The 16,060-nt window shown below is 46.2% G+C and overlaps 1 protein-coding gene across 1 annotated transcript in view; it reads right to left on the bottom strand.

The window, feature by feature from the left end:
- Positions 1-16,060, bottom strand: part of Tln2 (talin 2) — a 237,056-nt gene that overhangs the window by 78,946 nt on the left and 142,050 nt on the right. Inside the window, exons 31-35 of the mRNA XM_032911227.1 lie at positions 10,297-10,390; positions 7,464-7,553; positions 4,725-4,847; positions 3,260-3,403; positions 973-1,134 (exon numbers count right to left, since the gene is read on the bottom strand). Coding sequence (XP_032767118.1) covers positions 973-1,134; positions 3,260-3,403; positions 4,725-4,847; positions 7,464-7,553; positions 10,297-10,390 — 613 coding nt within the window. The remainder of the gene's footprint in view (positions 1-972; positions 1,135-3,259; positions 3,404-4,724; positions 4,848-7,463; positions 7,554-10,296; positions 10,391-16,060) is intronic.

Genomic DNA, 16,060 nt, shown 5'->3' on the forward strand with positions numbered 1-16,060 from the left:
CTCAGTTTCCTTAATGCAGGGGAGCTGATCTCCCCACGACGCCTCCTCTATCCAAGGTCTTGAACACAATGATGATTTTTCTTTAGGAAGAATGTTCTATCATAAATGAAGCTGATGCTCCAAGAAAAAAAAGAGTTAAACATTCATAAACAGCATGGATATCGTAGGGGAGATTTATGTGATTACGCATGTGCATGTGCGCTAGTGTGCGTCAGTGTAGGTACGAATACACCACATACACACTTGGAGGGGAGAGGACAATTCTAGGTGTGGGTCCTCCCCTTCTAAGTTGTTTCTTCAGACAGCACCTCTTTTGCTGTTTCGCCAGTATGTACACCAACTAGGCTAGCTGGCCCACCAGCTTCCAAGGAAGTCCCCTGCCTCTCCGTCCCACTTTTGCTGTCCGAGCGCTGCGAATATAGATGTCACTGGTGTGTCAGGCTTTTACAAGGGTTATAGAGATTTGAACTCAGGCCTTCACATTTGCACGGCAAGCACTGTACCCACTGGGCCATCTCTCCAGCTCCAAAGTGATTTTTAAAAAATGAAGTTGTTTTGTAATTTCCTGTTTCCTTTCTCCTCCATATTCTCTCTTGGTCATGCCTCCAACAACAGTGGCACAAGCCCCCACCCGACCTCTCAGAACCACACCAAGTAAACAAGGCTATACCCACACACGGCACTAGGAAAGGACACTAACCTCTCCTTCCAGCCCAATTTTAGGCCCTAAACTCCTAGCTGCAGAACTGGGATTGGCTCCCTATTTACCACCGTGGAGGTTAGTGGAGGTGTAGTTGGTTGGGCTTTCCTAGTGAATATTTCCTGATTAAGTAAGTGGGAGCAACACCTCCCTACCCATGACTTAAGGGAGCTACACCTTTCCACTCATACATCTCGGCAGATAGAGCTTTAGCCGCACTCCCCTCTCAGCTCTGTACAGGGACCAATGAGACCCGCAGCACAGTGACCTACCTTGATGGTCTTGACCAGGTTGGCGGTGCTGTTGGCCACCTCCTTGGCTGACTGGACAAAGTGCCTCTTGGCCACAGGGTTGGCTGTCTTGGACGAGGCGATGCGGCAGGCATTGCATAAGGCTGAGGTGTGCTTGGCAACAATGGTGGCAGCCGACAGAACCTACAAAGCATGGAGCTAGGTTAGGGGTGGGGACCACACATGTCAGCGCAGAGAGGCCTGCATTTATCTCCAACCCATATGTCCAGAATCTGGGCGGTCTTGTTTGTCTAGCTCTGCTGTGCCTAAAAGTCACCCTGAGGAAGGAAAGGACAAGAAACATGAAGCAAGAGGAATGAAAATAGAAAGGGGAAGGAGGTACTGGGCCCCACTCTCAAAGGGTAATGGTCAGCTAGTCCTTGGAACCCCCAGAGTCCAAGGCCCAGGCCCCAGGCCCAGGTTCCAGGCCAAGGTCTAAGACACCTGATTTAAAGGTTTCCAGTAGGCCCATTAAGATGAATAGAGAAACAAGAGAAATTAACTTAAGTAATATAGTTTAACTCAGTATATCCAAAATAGTTCATCATAACCAAAATAGCACTATGATACTGCAAGCTTAGGTTCATGCCAAGTCTTTGAAATTCAGCATACATAAGGCACGCACAGGCCATTGCTATCTGGACTAGCTATTTTACGAGTGACTAATAGTTACATTTTGCTAGTGACTAACTCCTTGGAACAGGTTTGGATAGATACAGTAAGTGGCTAGATGCACCACTCCTTCCTACCCCTAGGGGGAGCTGTAGGTGGTGACTAGCAGTCTGTGGACCATCTATCAACTGCCCATTCTCAACTCAGTGGCTAGACAGGCTCAAGAACATCTGAGTATATACTCTGGGCTGTGGCAGGTCCAAAAAGCCTTGGTACCATATTCTTAGATCTATGTGCTGCCTTGAGAACGCTGCTCTAAGTTCGCAGTAGGCAAGCCACTCTCAAGGCTACCTCTGGTACCCCACGGTAGGCACTTCTCTTTCTTTCTAGTACATACTGCTTTCCTATGTAACCAGGTCCTCACGATGCCAGAAGTACCAAGGAATGTGACACACCACCTGCTCCTCAAATGTCTCTCAGGCTCCTTTCTGTGTTGTGAATTCTGACCTCGACTCTGAGGCTTGACAGTGCCATCCCCTCTGAAGTGACCTGAGAAAACTTGTCACACTTCTCCTAATATATCCATGTCCTGGTGGGTTTTTATTGTTAACTCGACACAATCTGAAGTCACCTGGGAATCTCAACTGAAGAACTTCCTCCAGACTGGCCTATGGCCATGTCTTTGAGAGATTGTCTTGATTGATAAAAGGTGTGTGAGGGCCCAGCTAACCTGTGGGTGGCACATCCCTAAGCAGATATGCTGGGCTACATGAGAAAGCAAGTTGAGCTTAAGACCATGAACCAGCCAGTCAACTGCATTCCTCCATGGTGTCTGCTTGAGTTCCTGCCCTGACATTCCCTCTATGACTGACTGCAACCTGGAAATGGAAGCCTTTCTTCCCCCAAGTTGTTTTTGTTTAGAGTGCTTTGTCATAGCAACGGCAACTAGAACAATATTCCATCTAATCAACACATCCCAATCAAACTCCCAATGGAGTAAGAACCAAAGGGGCAAAGGTCAGGTCTCACTCATGCTGCCTTAGTGCTGAGCACAGAACAAGCTGTCGATAAACAGCTGAGAGATTCCTCATGAATTCTGCTGCTTTGTGTCACTCTGTTGCCTCTCAGAACCTATATGTAAGTATATTCCTGCCTTTACCACATTGCTAATACTTTCCTGGTCATGGTGATGGTGAGTTCAGTTGTCAACCTGACACAGCCTAGAACCACCGGGGGAAGGGGAGTCTCAATGGGCATGCCAGTGGGGGACTGTCCTGATGACCTTAATGGGTGCCTGAAAGTAGGAGGGACCGCTTCCTGCGTGCTGAACTGGGTAAGAGCAGAGGAAGCAAGCCAACCAGAGGTATACACGTTCTTTCTTTGCTCTTGAGTGTGGGTATGATATAACTAGCTGCTTGAAGTTCCTGCCTCAATTTCCCCTCAACAACGGACTGAAACCTGGAATTATAAGATAAATAACCCGTTCTCCCCCAGGTTGCTTTGGTCAGGGCATTTCACGAAATGAGGACACTTATTATCTGCACAGCTGCAGTCATCTGGGTCTGCAAGCCCTGGAAGCACAGGATTCTCTGCTCACTTTCCAGTCTCCCATCGCCCAGCCTAAGAGATCACATGCCCCGCGTCCTTCCCTGGTTACCTGTGATGGGCTGCTGCCAGGGTCCACCAAGTTCTGGCATGCCATCTGGATCGCCTGGTTGGCCCTGGCAAACTGGATGGGGTCCACCAGGCCTTGGTGGCCTGCCTGGCTGTTTGGATCAGAGATGCCAACCAGGTACGCAGCCTAGAAAAGGAAGGGCAAAAAAAAAAAAAAAAAAAAAAAAAAAAAAATCACATTTCAGGCTGCTCCGTGAGCCATGGGAGACAATGGTCTGCAGTGTACTGGCAGCTGGAAAGCTCAGGTGCTCTTTAGGGCCAGCCACTCAAAGCTAGCTCATCCCTCTCACCAATGAAGACATGGTGACAGACAGGCCTATACCAGCCTGACATACTGTCAGGAGTTTGCTGCAGGCATCAGGGAACAAAGCCTCCTTGTCCTTAAGAGAAAGCCTCTGAGACGCTCTTCTGTGGGGCATGGGCATGGATGGGTGCAGCTCGTACAGCTGCTGGCAGCTATCACATGACCATGAGGATGCCTGCCTTCAGTGTGAAGCTGGCTGTGGCTTGGAGTTAGAAGAGGCAGGAGAAAGCCAGTGCCAACTGACATAGGGAGCTTCAGAGTCAGCTCAGCCTCGGGCCTTTGCTGCCCAAAGGTCTCCTAGCCCGGAGGGTCCTTGTCCAGGTCATTATTTCCAACAGCAGTTAGAACCTTGGCTTAGTCAATCAAGTAAGAAGAATGGGAGACTCAGAAAATGGGGGAAAAGAAATGAAGAAAGAAAGGAAGGAAGGAAGGAAGGAGGGGAGGAGGGAGGAAAGAAGAGCTAGCATTTGTCCTCCAACAGGACTGTTGCAGAAAAGGCTATTTGAGTTCCCTTTGGATGCACCTGGAAATAACTAACAGGATGAGCTCGTGTGGTTTGAGGGGGATGCTCAAGGTTAAGAATTGTCTCTTTCAACTAGGGATGCTTGTCTTTGAGCAAGTGAGATCTCCCAAGTTCAGGCTTAACCCTCAATGATAAACCTTCCGAGCTAAATGATGCCACCTTTGAAGTTTTTGTTATACGGTCCCAACATGACAGGAAAGGAACGCAGTCAGCCAAAGGAAGATGGTACACATATCATAGCTCTGCATGACAGGGTTTCTTCTTTTCCTTCCTTTTATTCTAAAGAATGTGGCTTATGTGCAATTCTAAAGACTGAGGACCTTCTGATTACTCAGTGTTTATTCTTCTCTATGGAACGATTTATCTAGGGCACTGGCTTTAAAAGTTGCTTCTGACTTCTGGATGCCAGGTCCCGCAGTATTCGTTGGTCTCACTGTCTTCCCAGCATGCACCTGGAAGCACTGGCTGGTATTCTGCCTATGTGCCCCTCCCACCCAGAAGCCATCAGCTTTCCCATGGTTCCTAGCTCAGTGCTTGGAGGAGCTGAAGCAGGTCTCCCTTGGGGGTATGTACTACGTCTTAGGGCACAAAGTGGAAAGGAAGTGTGTCCAGGGCTCTCACCTGGGCTGCTGCCTCTGTCAGCCCACAGAGAGCCTTGGATGCAATCCCCACGCATTCTCCGAAGGCAGGGAGGTCTCCAGTTTTGGCATTCTGTGAAATCCCTGCCATTGACTCGCCCAGAACCTGCAAAACAGCAACCATTCATTGAGCTTTTATTCCAACCCGGGGCTGCAGGAGGTTACCTCACTGCTTTAATACTTACGGTGACTTAATTTAAACCATTTGTCATCTTTGCCTTTACTGTCCCCAAGAGAGATTCGAGAGAATGACACCACCTCTCTCTGATGAAGACAAATGCATAAGGGGAGGACAAACCTTGCACCCAGAGGTTATCAGAATCTCCTGGGGTTCAGTCAATGCACACAGATCATGCACAAAGCCTCTCCCGGGCACATGGCCCAATCTGAGAACTCTTTACTTCTAAGAGCACAAACTCACATTCAGGAGCCGGACTTGACATTCTAAGCAGAAAGTAGAAGGCACACTATTCCTTGCATGATTAATTTACCAAATTTTGGGAAGCACTGGCACTTTCCGTTTCTGGCCTCCAAAAAAGCCTTGATAAGGATTGTCACAGCCAGTGTGCAACCTAGGGAACTCAACTGTCCTCTAAAGATCATACTGAAGGTCACATAGGCAGAGCAGGACATCTACTCCAAATCTGGTGCCCGGTCCTCTCTGGGCTTTGGCCTGTGCCACAAGGAGAGTTTGTGCATCCTGGGGCCACAGGTTATAGAGTAGAAAATTTTCATTCACCCTTGCGAGAGATGACATTGTCAAGTCTCTGTGATAGAGAGTTCTTCCTGAGACAATAAGGCAATTTGAAGAGGAAACAAAATAAATTACTATAATTTTTATATATAAAATAATCAAGTTTACATAAAGATGTGCAGAGCAAAGTAGCTAGGAAGTGTTTATAAGCACAGGATTTTACCCTCATCCCTAACTCCTTTAAGAAGAGACCCTTCCTAGGCTGGAACTGGAGCTCAGTTGGGAGAATGCTAGCCTAGCTTATATGAAGCCTTGAGTTCAGTGGCCTAGTTGTGGTGGTGCACGCCTGCAATTCCAGCATTAAAGGGGTGAGATCAGGGAAGTCGGGGTAACGCTTGACTATATAGCATGTTCAAGGCTAGCCTGAGCTACATGAAGCCCCGCGTCAAAAAAAAAAAAAAATTCCTGAATTTCAGTATTTAAGTCATATGCACCCTCCATTTAGACAGCCTTTATTCCATGAAAGTTGATGAACTGAGGAAATTCTTGTCTTAGCCAAACACAAACTGAGCCCCATGACATCACCAATACAGATGGTCTCCAAGTCTAAAGTGATGGAACCCAGCATGCATGGAAAGCAAGAGTTCCACTGGCAATTCTCTCTCCGGTACGTCGCTGGCCCTTCCTGATTCTTGGGCATCCTCCTTCGTTATTGCTCCCTGGCACTGCTCTTACTACTGCTTCTTCTTATATTTTTGGTTGTGAGCCTAGCCTTTAACGGCTGAGCCATCTCTCCAGCCCACTACTGCTTCTTCTTAATCACGATCTTCACCCAGTTAAACAGCCAGGGGTCAGCTCTTACTGAGGAAGGCCTTGAAGCCACTGTAGTTTAAAATAATTCTCTTCCCAAACACCCAAAATTCCTAATATTTACTCCCCTCCAAAAATATATGCTACAACTAGATAGTACAAAATACAAACGAGAGGCAAGAAGGACTCTCAACAGCAGTGCAGCCTCCAGTAACACAGGCTGGACTCACGGAGAGGCCCATCTTCGATGATATAAGCAGTAGTTCTCAAAGAAGGGTTCCTAGACCACAAAGACAGGACTGGGAACCCCTTGGAAACGCACAGATTTCAAACCCTGGGGGTGGGGTCTGGCAACTGGTATTTATATAACTTTCCACATGGTTCTGCGAGACTTCGGATGTGGAGGAACACTTGAGCATGCTCCATGACGAGGTTTCACCATATTGGGCCACCCTGGGGTGAGGCTGATGCACTTTCTCATTTGTTCTCCCACTGAGGAGCAGTGTTGAAAGCCGTGTTTTGGCACAGACAGCTGACAGTTAATATCAACTGTCAACTTGATGGGATCTATACTCATGGAGAAAATAAGGCTCTGGGCATGTCTGTGAGGGGGGTGTCTCCAGACTGGGTTAATTAAGGAGGGACAACCCGATGTGGATGGCACTATCTAGAAGGGTGGGGTCCTAAACCTTGTAAAAAGTGAAATTGAGCTGAACATCCACGTTCATCTCTCTCTGCTTCCTGACTGTAGATGCAGTGTGATTAGACTGTGATGGTTTGTACATGCTTGGCCCAGGGAGTGGCACTGTTGGGGGGTGTGGCCTTGCTGGAGTAGGTGTGGCCCTGTGGGTGTGAACTTTAATACCCTTGACCTAGCTGCCTAGGAGTCAGTCTTCCACTAGCAGCCTTCAGATGAAGACCTAGAACTCTCAGCTCCTCCTGCACCATGCCTGTCTGGATGCTGCCATGTTCTTGCCTTGATGCTAATGGATTGAACCTCTGAACCTGTAAGCCAACACCAAACTAAATGTTGTCCTTACTGCTGTCTGTTCACAGCAGTAAATCCCAACTAAGACAGACAGACTGTCTGTCTCATAATCTTGCCATCAGGCTGAACCATCAAATTTAAGCCAGAAGGAAGGCTTCCTTCTTTAGGCTGCTTTGTTAGGTATGTTGTCTCAGCAGAGAGGAGAGTAAAACTAAAACAGGCTGGCTTACCTTGGAGTTCTCCATCACACTCTCAATGCAGTCAAAGTAAGAGAGGTCGCTCACGGGCTCATTAGGGTTTTCCAACATCCCCTTGACAGTCTACAGAGGAGAGCACAGCTTTAGCAAGTAAGCCAGAGGCACAGAAGAAAATCCTCTGCCAAGTACAACCATTGCCACCTATTGCTGGACTAGGACTATGGCCATAATGGATCAATCATTTAGAGTCATAGGAGGAACTCAGACCAGGGTGTCAAGACTTCAGATTCCCTGTCAGCAAAAGAGTGGTGACAGGTGGGGGCCTCAGGTTACTGTTGCCAGGGGTATCAGATCAGTTTGGGAGAAGTCTGGTATCTACAGGAGGGCTTTTTAAAAAAAATATTTAGACATCAAGTTTCTCTGTATAAAAAAGCCAAGGCTGTCCAGGAACTCACTTCGTAGACCAAGCTGGCCTGGTCTCTGCCTCCCAAATGCTAGGATTAAAGGTGTGTGCCACTACCCCAGTCTATGGGAGGACTTTTAGAAAAAAGTTTGAAGTTAATGCAAAGTAATACACTCATTGTTGGCTAACGCAATTCAGGAAACCCTGAAGAGCTTACATTCCAAATGCACACTCGTTCTGGTTAAGAAAGACTCAATATTTCAATTCTGGGGTCTTTGAATGGAAATACATGGAAGAAGGTAACCCTTAAAGGTGGCCCACTGGGATGGTTCATTTTTTATTGATTTGAGAAGTATAGAAAATGTCTATTCATGTTTAGGTAGCACCCATTCAAGAAGTAGGTAGAGGTCAGTTTTTCTGTCTTTCCAAATCAGTAAAAATCATCACTAGCTTTCTCCATGACCTTGGGTCACTACCCATGAGGAGTTCTTCCTGTGGTTGACAGCCTGGGGATGGATCCTTGAATGTGCTCATCATCAAGAGACAGCACACTAGCAGTCAGCAGCCTCTGGAGACACAGTCAAGAAAATGACAACAGAGCTAAGTTCCAAAGGGTGCATGTGGGGTACTGGGAGCTGCTGGTAGGAATCCATTCAAAGACACAGGAAGAGCGCCGTACAAGGCAGGAGCTTATTCCATTGACAGTCTTTTCTTGGGTCACCAAAACGTTTTCAGTATCAGTAATCCTGAGAAGCCTTTAAAGCTCAGGGCACCCAGGCTAACAAATCTTATTTAGACCAACTACATATGTGTCACACATATGGAAAAGGTGAATGAGCTAATGAACATGCTAAGGCAGGGAGCGGCCCATGTGTGAGGGCTGATTTCGGCTGTCAACCCAATACACGAGGAGAGAAAGAACCCCATCTGAAGAACTGCTTCCATGAGACGGGGCTGTGAGCAAGTCACCGGGGCATTTTCTTGACTGCTAATTTATGTAGGAAGGCCTAGCATACAGGCAGGGCTGAGCTGTCCCGGAGAGAAGAACAGAACAAGAACATGGAAGGAAGCCAGCATGCAGCGTTCTTCAGTGGTTTCTGCTTCGAGTTCCTGCCTTGGATTCTTGCCGGAGCTTCCCTCAGTGACAAACGGTAAGACTACTGTAAGCCAAATTAGCTTCTTCTTCCCCCAAGTTGCTTTTGGATTATCACAGCAACAGAAAGCATACCAGAGCACCATGTAAGAACCATTCCTAATAATGTTCAAATGCTTCAGTTCTGCCCTACTGGACCCCCTTTCATTTCAACTCTGCCTATCACTACCATCATGGCCTTGATCAAGCATTTAGAAGCTGTCATGGGTATTCCCACCAATTTAGATCCATGCTATCCATGAAGACAACTGGAAGAATGATAGGTACAATCTATGTCTACTGAGATACATTGGGCCCATCCGATCTGATTCGGGTAGGTAAGGACTGCTTTACATATGAATAGACAACAATGGCTTTCTTAGCCTGCAGACTTTCTGAGAAACATGCATAATTTCAGATATAAACACACACCATAAATGCAAGTCAAAAGGCACCCACAAATGCCCACAGGAGGCTTCTAAGTTAGGAAGAGACAATTACTCCCCTTGACTTCCTCCAGTGTGTCCCTTGCATGTGGAAGAATAAAATGTAGGTGGAAATAATTGTGTGTGTTTGCTTGTGTGAAGATGTGTGCATACGGGTGTGGTAGCCAGAGGTCAACTTCAGGTGCCATTCCTCAGGTGCCATCAACTTTGTTGTGTGAGACAAGGTCTCTCACTGGCCTGGAGCTCACCAAGTAGGCTAGGGTGTCTGTCAAGAAAGCCTCGTGGATCTGCCTGTCTCAACTTCCTCCACCACTATGAGAAACTTCTGTATGTGTGGGCTGGGGCTAGAACTCAGGTGTTCCTGGTTTGACGTAAGTTATTTTAGCAACTGGATTATCTCTCCAGCCCCACCCTCTGTTTCTCTCCTGGTTACTGGTTATCCAAGAATAATCTCTTTAATAGTTTGTAGGCAGGGGTTGGGGATTTGGCTCAGTGGTTGAGCGCTTGCCTAGGAAGCGCAAGGTCCTGGGTTCGATCCCCAGCCCCAAAAAAAAAAAAAAAAAAAAAAAAAAAAAAAAAAAAAAAAAAGAACATTTAAAAAAAAAAAAAATAGTTTGTAGGCAAAGCCTCTTCATTGGCAGCCTATACTCAACACTATGTCCTGTTTGAATTGAAAAAAAAAAATCCTTTAATAAACAAAAGACATGTTGGTCTCATAGGAAAAGGAGAAATCTTGGTGAAAGTACCACGAAATGCCATTTTCTCTAGCTCCTTCCACCTAGGAGAGACAGAAGCATAGACAGGAGAGGCAAGTCGTCCACCATACTGGGGGAGACCTGGCGACAGGCCGAGTTCCCCATCTGCACAGCTTTCCAGGGCACTCACCTCGAGCTCACGAAGGGCATTGTCACACTCCTTCTGCCCGGGGGCCTGCTGAGTGCACAGCATGATGAGCTGATTGATGCTCTCTGTCACAGCTCTGTCGAGGAACAGAGAGGGCATGGGCTTGGGTGTCACACATGCATGCATGTCAGCCATTCCCGTCAACAACCGTTCACCACCTCCAGCACAGATCGAGCCACTCTTTAGACTGTGATCCCCACAAGGCCTCCCCAACAAACCCTCTCTATAGAACCCAAAGAAAACAAAGCCAGAGATGAGGAAAGGCTGACTCCCTACCATTCCTCTGATCATTCGTCTGATTTCTTAAAGGCTCTAACAGTTCCCTTAAGACATTAAGACTCTCTTTTGATACACTCATGAGACAGTGAAGCCGCAGACAGCAAAATGACCACACTGACATCATCTCAGGACTCTTCTCTAGCTGTCTTCAAGGAACAGTTATTCAGTAAGGCTGGTCTGGGCAGCCTTGCTATATTTTGATTATACTACAGATAGTAAAATGCACCTAGGACTTAAAATCTCTATTTTCCAGTAAAGGGTGAAAAAGCTATTAGGCCTGAGAAGTTTTCCCAAGTTCTATTCTTTGAAATACCTAGAGCTGGAGAGATGGCTCAGTGGTTGAGAGCACTGACTGCTCTTCCAGAGGTCCTGAGTTCAAACCTTAGCAACCACATGGTGGCTCACAAGCATCTGTAATGGGATCTGATGCCCTCTTCTGGTGTGTCTGAAGACAGCTACAGTATAATATATATAATAAATAAATCTTTAAAGGAAAGAAATACCTATATTTTATTTTATTTTATTTTTTTACTAACACCAATAGGATTACACTAGAGCACCTGGTACTGCTTCACATGCATTTCTGTATTTGGAATTTATATAAAGTTAACCCATTTTTTTTCCTGCAAAGATTCTACTCTCTTGAGCAGCCTCTGGCTTAGTAGGTCCTGGGTTATGGACGATTTAGAAACTCAAGTTCCAGTCCGAGTTAGTTTCTACCAGGTGGGAAAGAAAGGCTGAATTTTGCTTTAGTTTAGGGACAAACAGACGTCTGTTTTAACAGGGTCTGTTGGGACTCCATGTTTTCTCCATTGAACTGCTTTTGTAATTACACTGCTGGCCACAGGATGGGATCTGCTTCTGGATTCCATTCTGTTCTACCGACCTATGGTCTATTTTGTCTCCAATATCACACTGTCCTCAGTGCTAGAGTTCTACAGTAAGTCTTGGGGGGCTGGGGCGATGGCTCAGTGATTTAGAGAGGGTACTTACTATGTGTACAAAAGGCCCGAGCTTGCCTTCTGGCATCCATGTCAGGCAGCTCACAACTACACATAACTCTACTGGCATCCACACTCAGATGTAAACACACACACACACACACACACACACACACACCCCATAAAATTTTAAAAAATGAAAAAATAAGTCTTGAATTGCATAGAAATGATAAATACCGAGCCATTAGAAATGCTAATCACTGATATCATTGTACATTATACACATGTACTGGATTATTATATCGTATCAATAAATATATAGACATATTATGTGTCACTGAAAGCAGTAAATCTTCATGTTTCATGAATGAAGACTCCAAAAGATTTGATGACTCCCTATGAGGAAGCTACAAATAACGCACAGGAAAAAGACTTAAATCCACGCCTGCCTATGTGACTCTAAAGCCACCCCAAGCCCTCTTCTGCAGGCTATGATGGGTCTAGACTCTGGCAGGGCTCGCTCAAGACTCTATTCTCGCTTCCTTCCTGCCACGGCTGAAGAGCAACTTAGAGCAAGCACAGCCAAAACAGGACCTATGGGGTTAGTAACGCCACCTGATAAAGTCTCATTGTATTAGTTCAACAGGTTTCTCAGCTTTCACAGAGTATCAAATTAGACAAAGAAACGGCATTGCCAACATATAAATGCAACTGGCTGCATTAGGTGATCAAATATTGCTTTCCATTTAAGCTCAGCTAGGGAGGATGAGGAGAAGAGAAACATTTTCAAACTCAAGAGAGAATCTCAAAATAGTGGTAGGATGGATGCTTGTGGCTTGTTGAAAAGTACTTTATTAGGGTGACATTAGAAAGTACCGTTTTCCTCCATGTAAGGTGAAGTGATGACCGAGATGGCAGGGCAGCCCCTAGCTCTAGTGACCTGGGAGGGTACAGTTCCCAGTGGGTGCATCTGAAGTGTCCTACTGAGAGCTGAATGGCTTGTCCTACAAGGCAGCTCTTGAGACCCACTACCGAGGGGACAGGCTGGAACGTGTCACTGGAGTGAGGTTCGGGGCATGTCCTAAATCGTGAAAACATGATCCTTAGAGCTCATTTCCACACATCACCAAAGTAGTTTTCCATCAAATCTATTCCTCACTAAATGTGTTGCTGTCTGTGTGTGTAGGAGTGTCGGGTTGGGGGATTGTGTGTGTGTCTGTGTGCACACGTGTGTGTATGTGTGGTGTCTGTGTGAGTATGTTTGTGGGCAAGTATCTGGAGAGCAGAGATCAACCTCTATTATTCTCCCTCTACCTTATTTCTTTATAAACATCCCTGTGCACCCCACTTCCGGTCCCCCCTCACAGAGACCCTCCCTCCACTCCCCACCCTCCTTATTTTTTGAGACATGAACCTATCCTACCCCATGTTAGAATGTTGCCTGGTTTGATCTGGTGTGCAGGCAACCACAGCTGCTGTGAGTAAGTTTATAAGTGCCGTGGTCTTGCTTCTACATGAAGATTTTCCATTTAGGAAGTGTTTACAGTTGGTGAATTCAGAGGATCCAGAGCTTCGAGAAAGAGGCTTCTTTCCCTAGTCTCTTACTTTTGTAGCTGAAAAAAAATTTAGCTTAAAAGATAAGGGAAAAATAAACTAGACATATTAGTTTGTGATTGGGCAAACTACAAATGCTCTAAACAACGTGAAAGCATTCACTGTACGAAAAAGCATGTGTGTACACATAGGAAACTGACAGGTTGAAAACACATAAAAAGGTTAATAGTGAGTTTATACTGTTGTTTTAAAAAGCTAAATTGTGACAAATCTCAAAAAATTATAAACTGACTAATTTATAATAAAAAAAGTCACCAAAATGAGCAGGATCTGGGCTCTGTAAGCACAAATAGTCTTTTCTCTAGCTACAATCACTTTTACCAACTTTTATAGCTTCTATTACTATTACAGCTTTTTAATGCTCAAAGACACATAAATTTATTTTTTTAATATAAAAAGGTTAGGGCTAGGGAGTCAGCTGTGTAGCTATGAGGTACTGAGGTCAGATGCCAGCACCCATGTAAAAAGCAGGGTGCAGTGGCACACAGCTGTAATCCCAACACTGGGGAAGCAGAGACAACGAGGGCGCGTGGGTCTGGGTGGTCAGCAGTCTATCTGAGACTGGGAGCCCCATGTTCAATGTGAGGCAGAGAGCGACACCTAACATTGACCGTGGGCCTCCACATGCACATGCACAGGTACATGTACACACAAACACAGCAAAAAATAGTCATATTTCACAATCTACAGACTGTTTCCTTAGGCTTTTTTTTTTTAAATTTAAATCTAGCTGTATTTAAAGAATGGAGATCTGCAACCTCAGAGGTTAAAAGGGGGTTATAAAGTCACCCGTATCAAAAGATATTGAATTGACTCATGGTTGACAGATCTGGCTGGGATTCTCCCCAGTTATTTGAGACAGTGTCTTCCTACGCAGTACAGGCTGGCCTCAAACCCACAATCTCTTGCCTCAGCCTCCTAAGTACTAGGAATCAACACAAGGTAAAAAGTTACCTGTCAAGGAACTTGGAGGGAAAACAAACCATGACTAGTTTCTTCCTCAAGGAAGAGAGGAGAGAGGCAGTCATTTTCCCTTAAGCCTTCCTTAGGCCTTATTATTCCCAAAGCTTGCAGACTTAAAAAAAAAAAAAAAACCATGTAGTTTAAATCTCCCTCGACAGCCCAGCAAGGTGCTGGCCATGTGGTTGGAGAATTGAGACAACAAAAGACACGAAGACAGACATCATGAGGTAAGGCAGGATGAGGAAGAAGACAAATAAAAGCCTGGGGAAAAATGAACCTTAGTCATGGGGCAGGGATTGTGCACAAAGGGGAAGTCTGAAGAAGGACATTCGAAGAGTCTCTGCTGAGTTTGATCCTGAATGAAGGCTGAGAACCTTCTGGATGAGACCATCAGAGAGAGGAAAGCTGCCATTTCTGCAGGCCATCCATCCTCCCTGTGTGCAGCTTGCTAGGTCATTCTCTGCCACAGCCTCTGTCTCAGGAGATGGGAAGAAACCTGTTTATCAGTATCCAGGGGACAGGAGGAGCCTCTGCTTCCTAGGGTAGACCCTCAGGAGACAGGAAAACAGGTGGCCAGCTGTTCCTACAGTCAGGGTGACGCACATGAACACCAGGGGGGGCCATGCTCAGAGGGAACAAGCCCTTCCTGCAGCTGCAGACTGGATTTCCATTCCAGCCCCAAGTTTAAGGAGCATCAGACTAACACACCAACCCCTGCATGGGGAAGAGTCAGATGAATGGTTCACAAAGGCTCTCCAGCTCCACACGACTTTGAAAACAAGGCCAGGGCCTGACTAACCACACAGAAGATGACCAAGATGGGCATAAGACAGTACCCAACTTCTTCCCTACAGGGGCCACAAACCAAAGCTTGTCATCAACCCCAAGATGCTGAAATGGAATTCAGAGGTGAAGAAGAGATAACCCCAGTACGTTTTTCAGAAGCAGCATCTGTGCCCAGATCACCAAGGATTACAGAGCCTCTCCAAAAGCAAGGGGCGTAGCAAAGTTGACAGTGATGGGATGGGATAGGATGGGATGGGATGGAATAGGATAGGATAGCAAGAGAATAGTGATAGAATAGGCAAGTTATGGACATGAACAAAGCACAAGCATGGCTGGGCTGTTTGCCAGACTGAAAAGGACTGTGAACTTGAAGACTGAGGACCCCGTTATTCAATCTCCTATGTACTTAGATGGCTTGTGTGTGTGCACCTAACATCCAGTATCCAGCATCCATGCTGCTCTTGGTCCCTATTGGGCCCATTATATATATATACACTATGTACATCTCTAGGAAGAACCTATGAAACAAGCAGCAATAGATGGGGCCCTAGCCAGACAATGCTTGTATCTCCACGGGAGCTTGCTAGACCCCCGGATCTGGCAGACATCACAAAGGAGGTGCCAGGGCCACTGCACCACTGTCTTTCCATACATTCCACACCAGCACTTCCACTCTAGATGTTCCGAGTGCCTCCTGGGCTTTAAAACCCCTCCAGCGCCCCTTCGCTGTCAGGCTGAAAGCTGGGCCCCAGGCTGAGAGCCATTTCCATCTGGGCTCCTGTTCTCAGTGTCACCACCAGGGGGCCTGTGGCTAGCTGGAGCCATAATTCTTTTTTTTTTTTTTTGGTTCTTTTTTTCGGAGCTGGGGACCGAACCCAGGGCCTTGTGCTTCCTAGGTAAGCGCTCTACCACTGAGCTAAATCCCCAGCCCCTGGAGCCATAATTCTTTCTGGTCTGTGTGGCCTTCTATAGCTGGCTTTTAAAAAGCCAATTTATATTCTCCCCTTCTTCCCACAGTCTGAGAGAGTGAACAGCTCATTAAAGCTGGAAACTACAATTTGGAAATGATGCAAAAAATGAAGGTAATAAAAGACATCAGAGTTCAGACACCTAGAAACTTCAGTTGTCTTCCCCAAAGGCTCTTAGCAGAGGGAAAAAAGTAA

The sequence above is a fragment of the Rattus rattus genome, chromosome 8 (genome assembly GCF_011064425.1).
Source record: "Rattus rattus isolate New Zealand chromosome 8, Rrattus_CSIRO_v1, whole genome shotgun sequence".
Taxonomy (NCBI): Eukaryota; Metazoa; Chordata; class Mammalia; order Rodentia; family Muridae; genus Rattus; species Rattus rattus.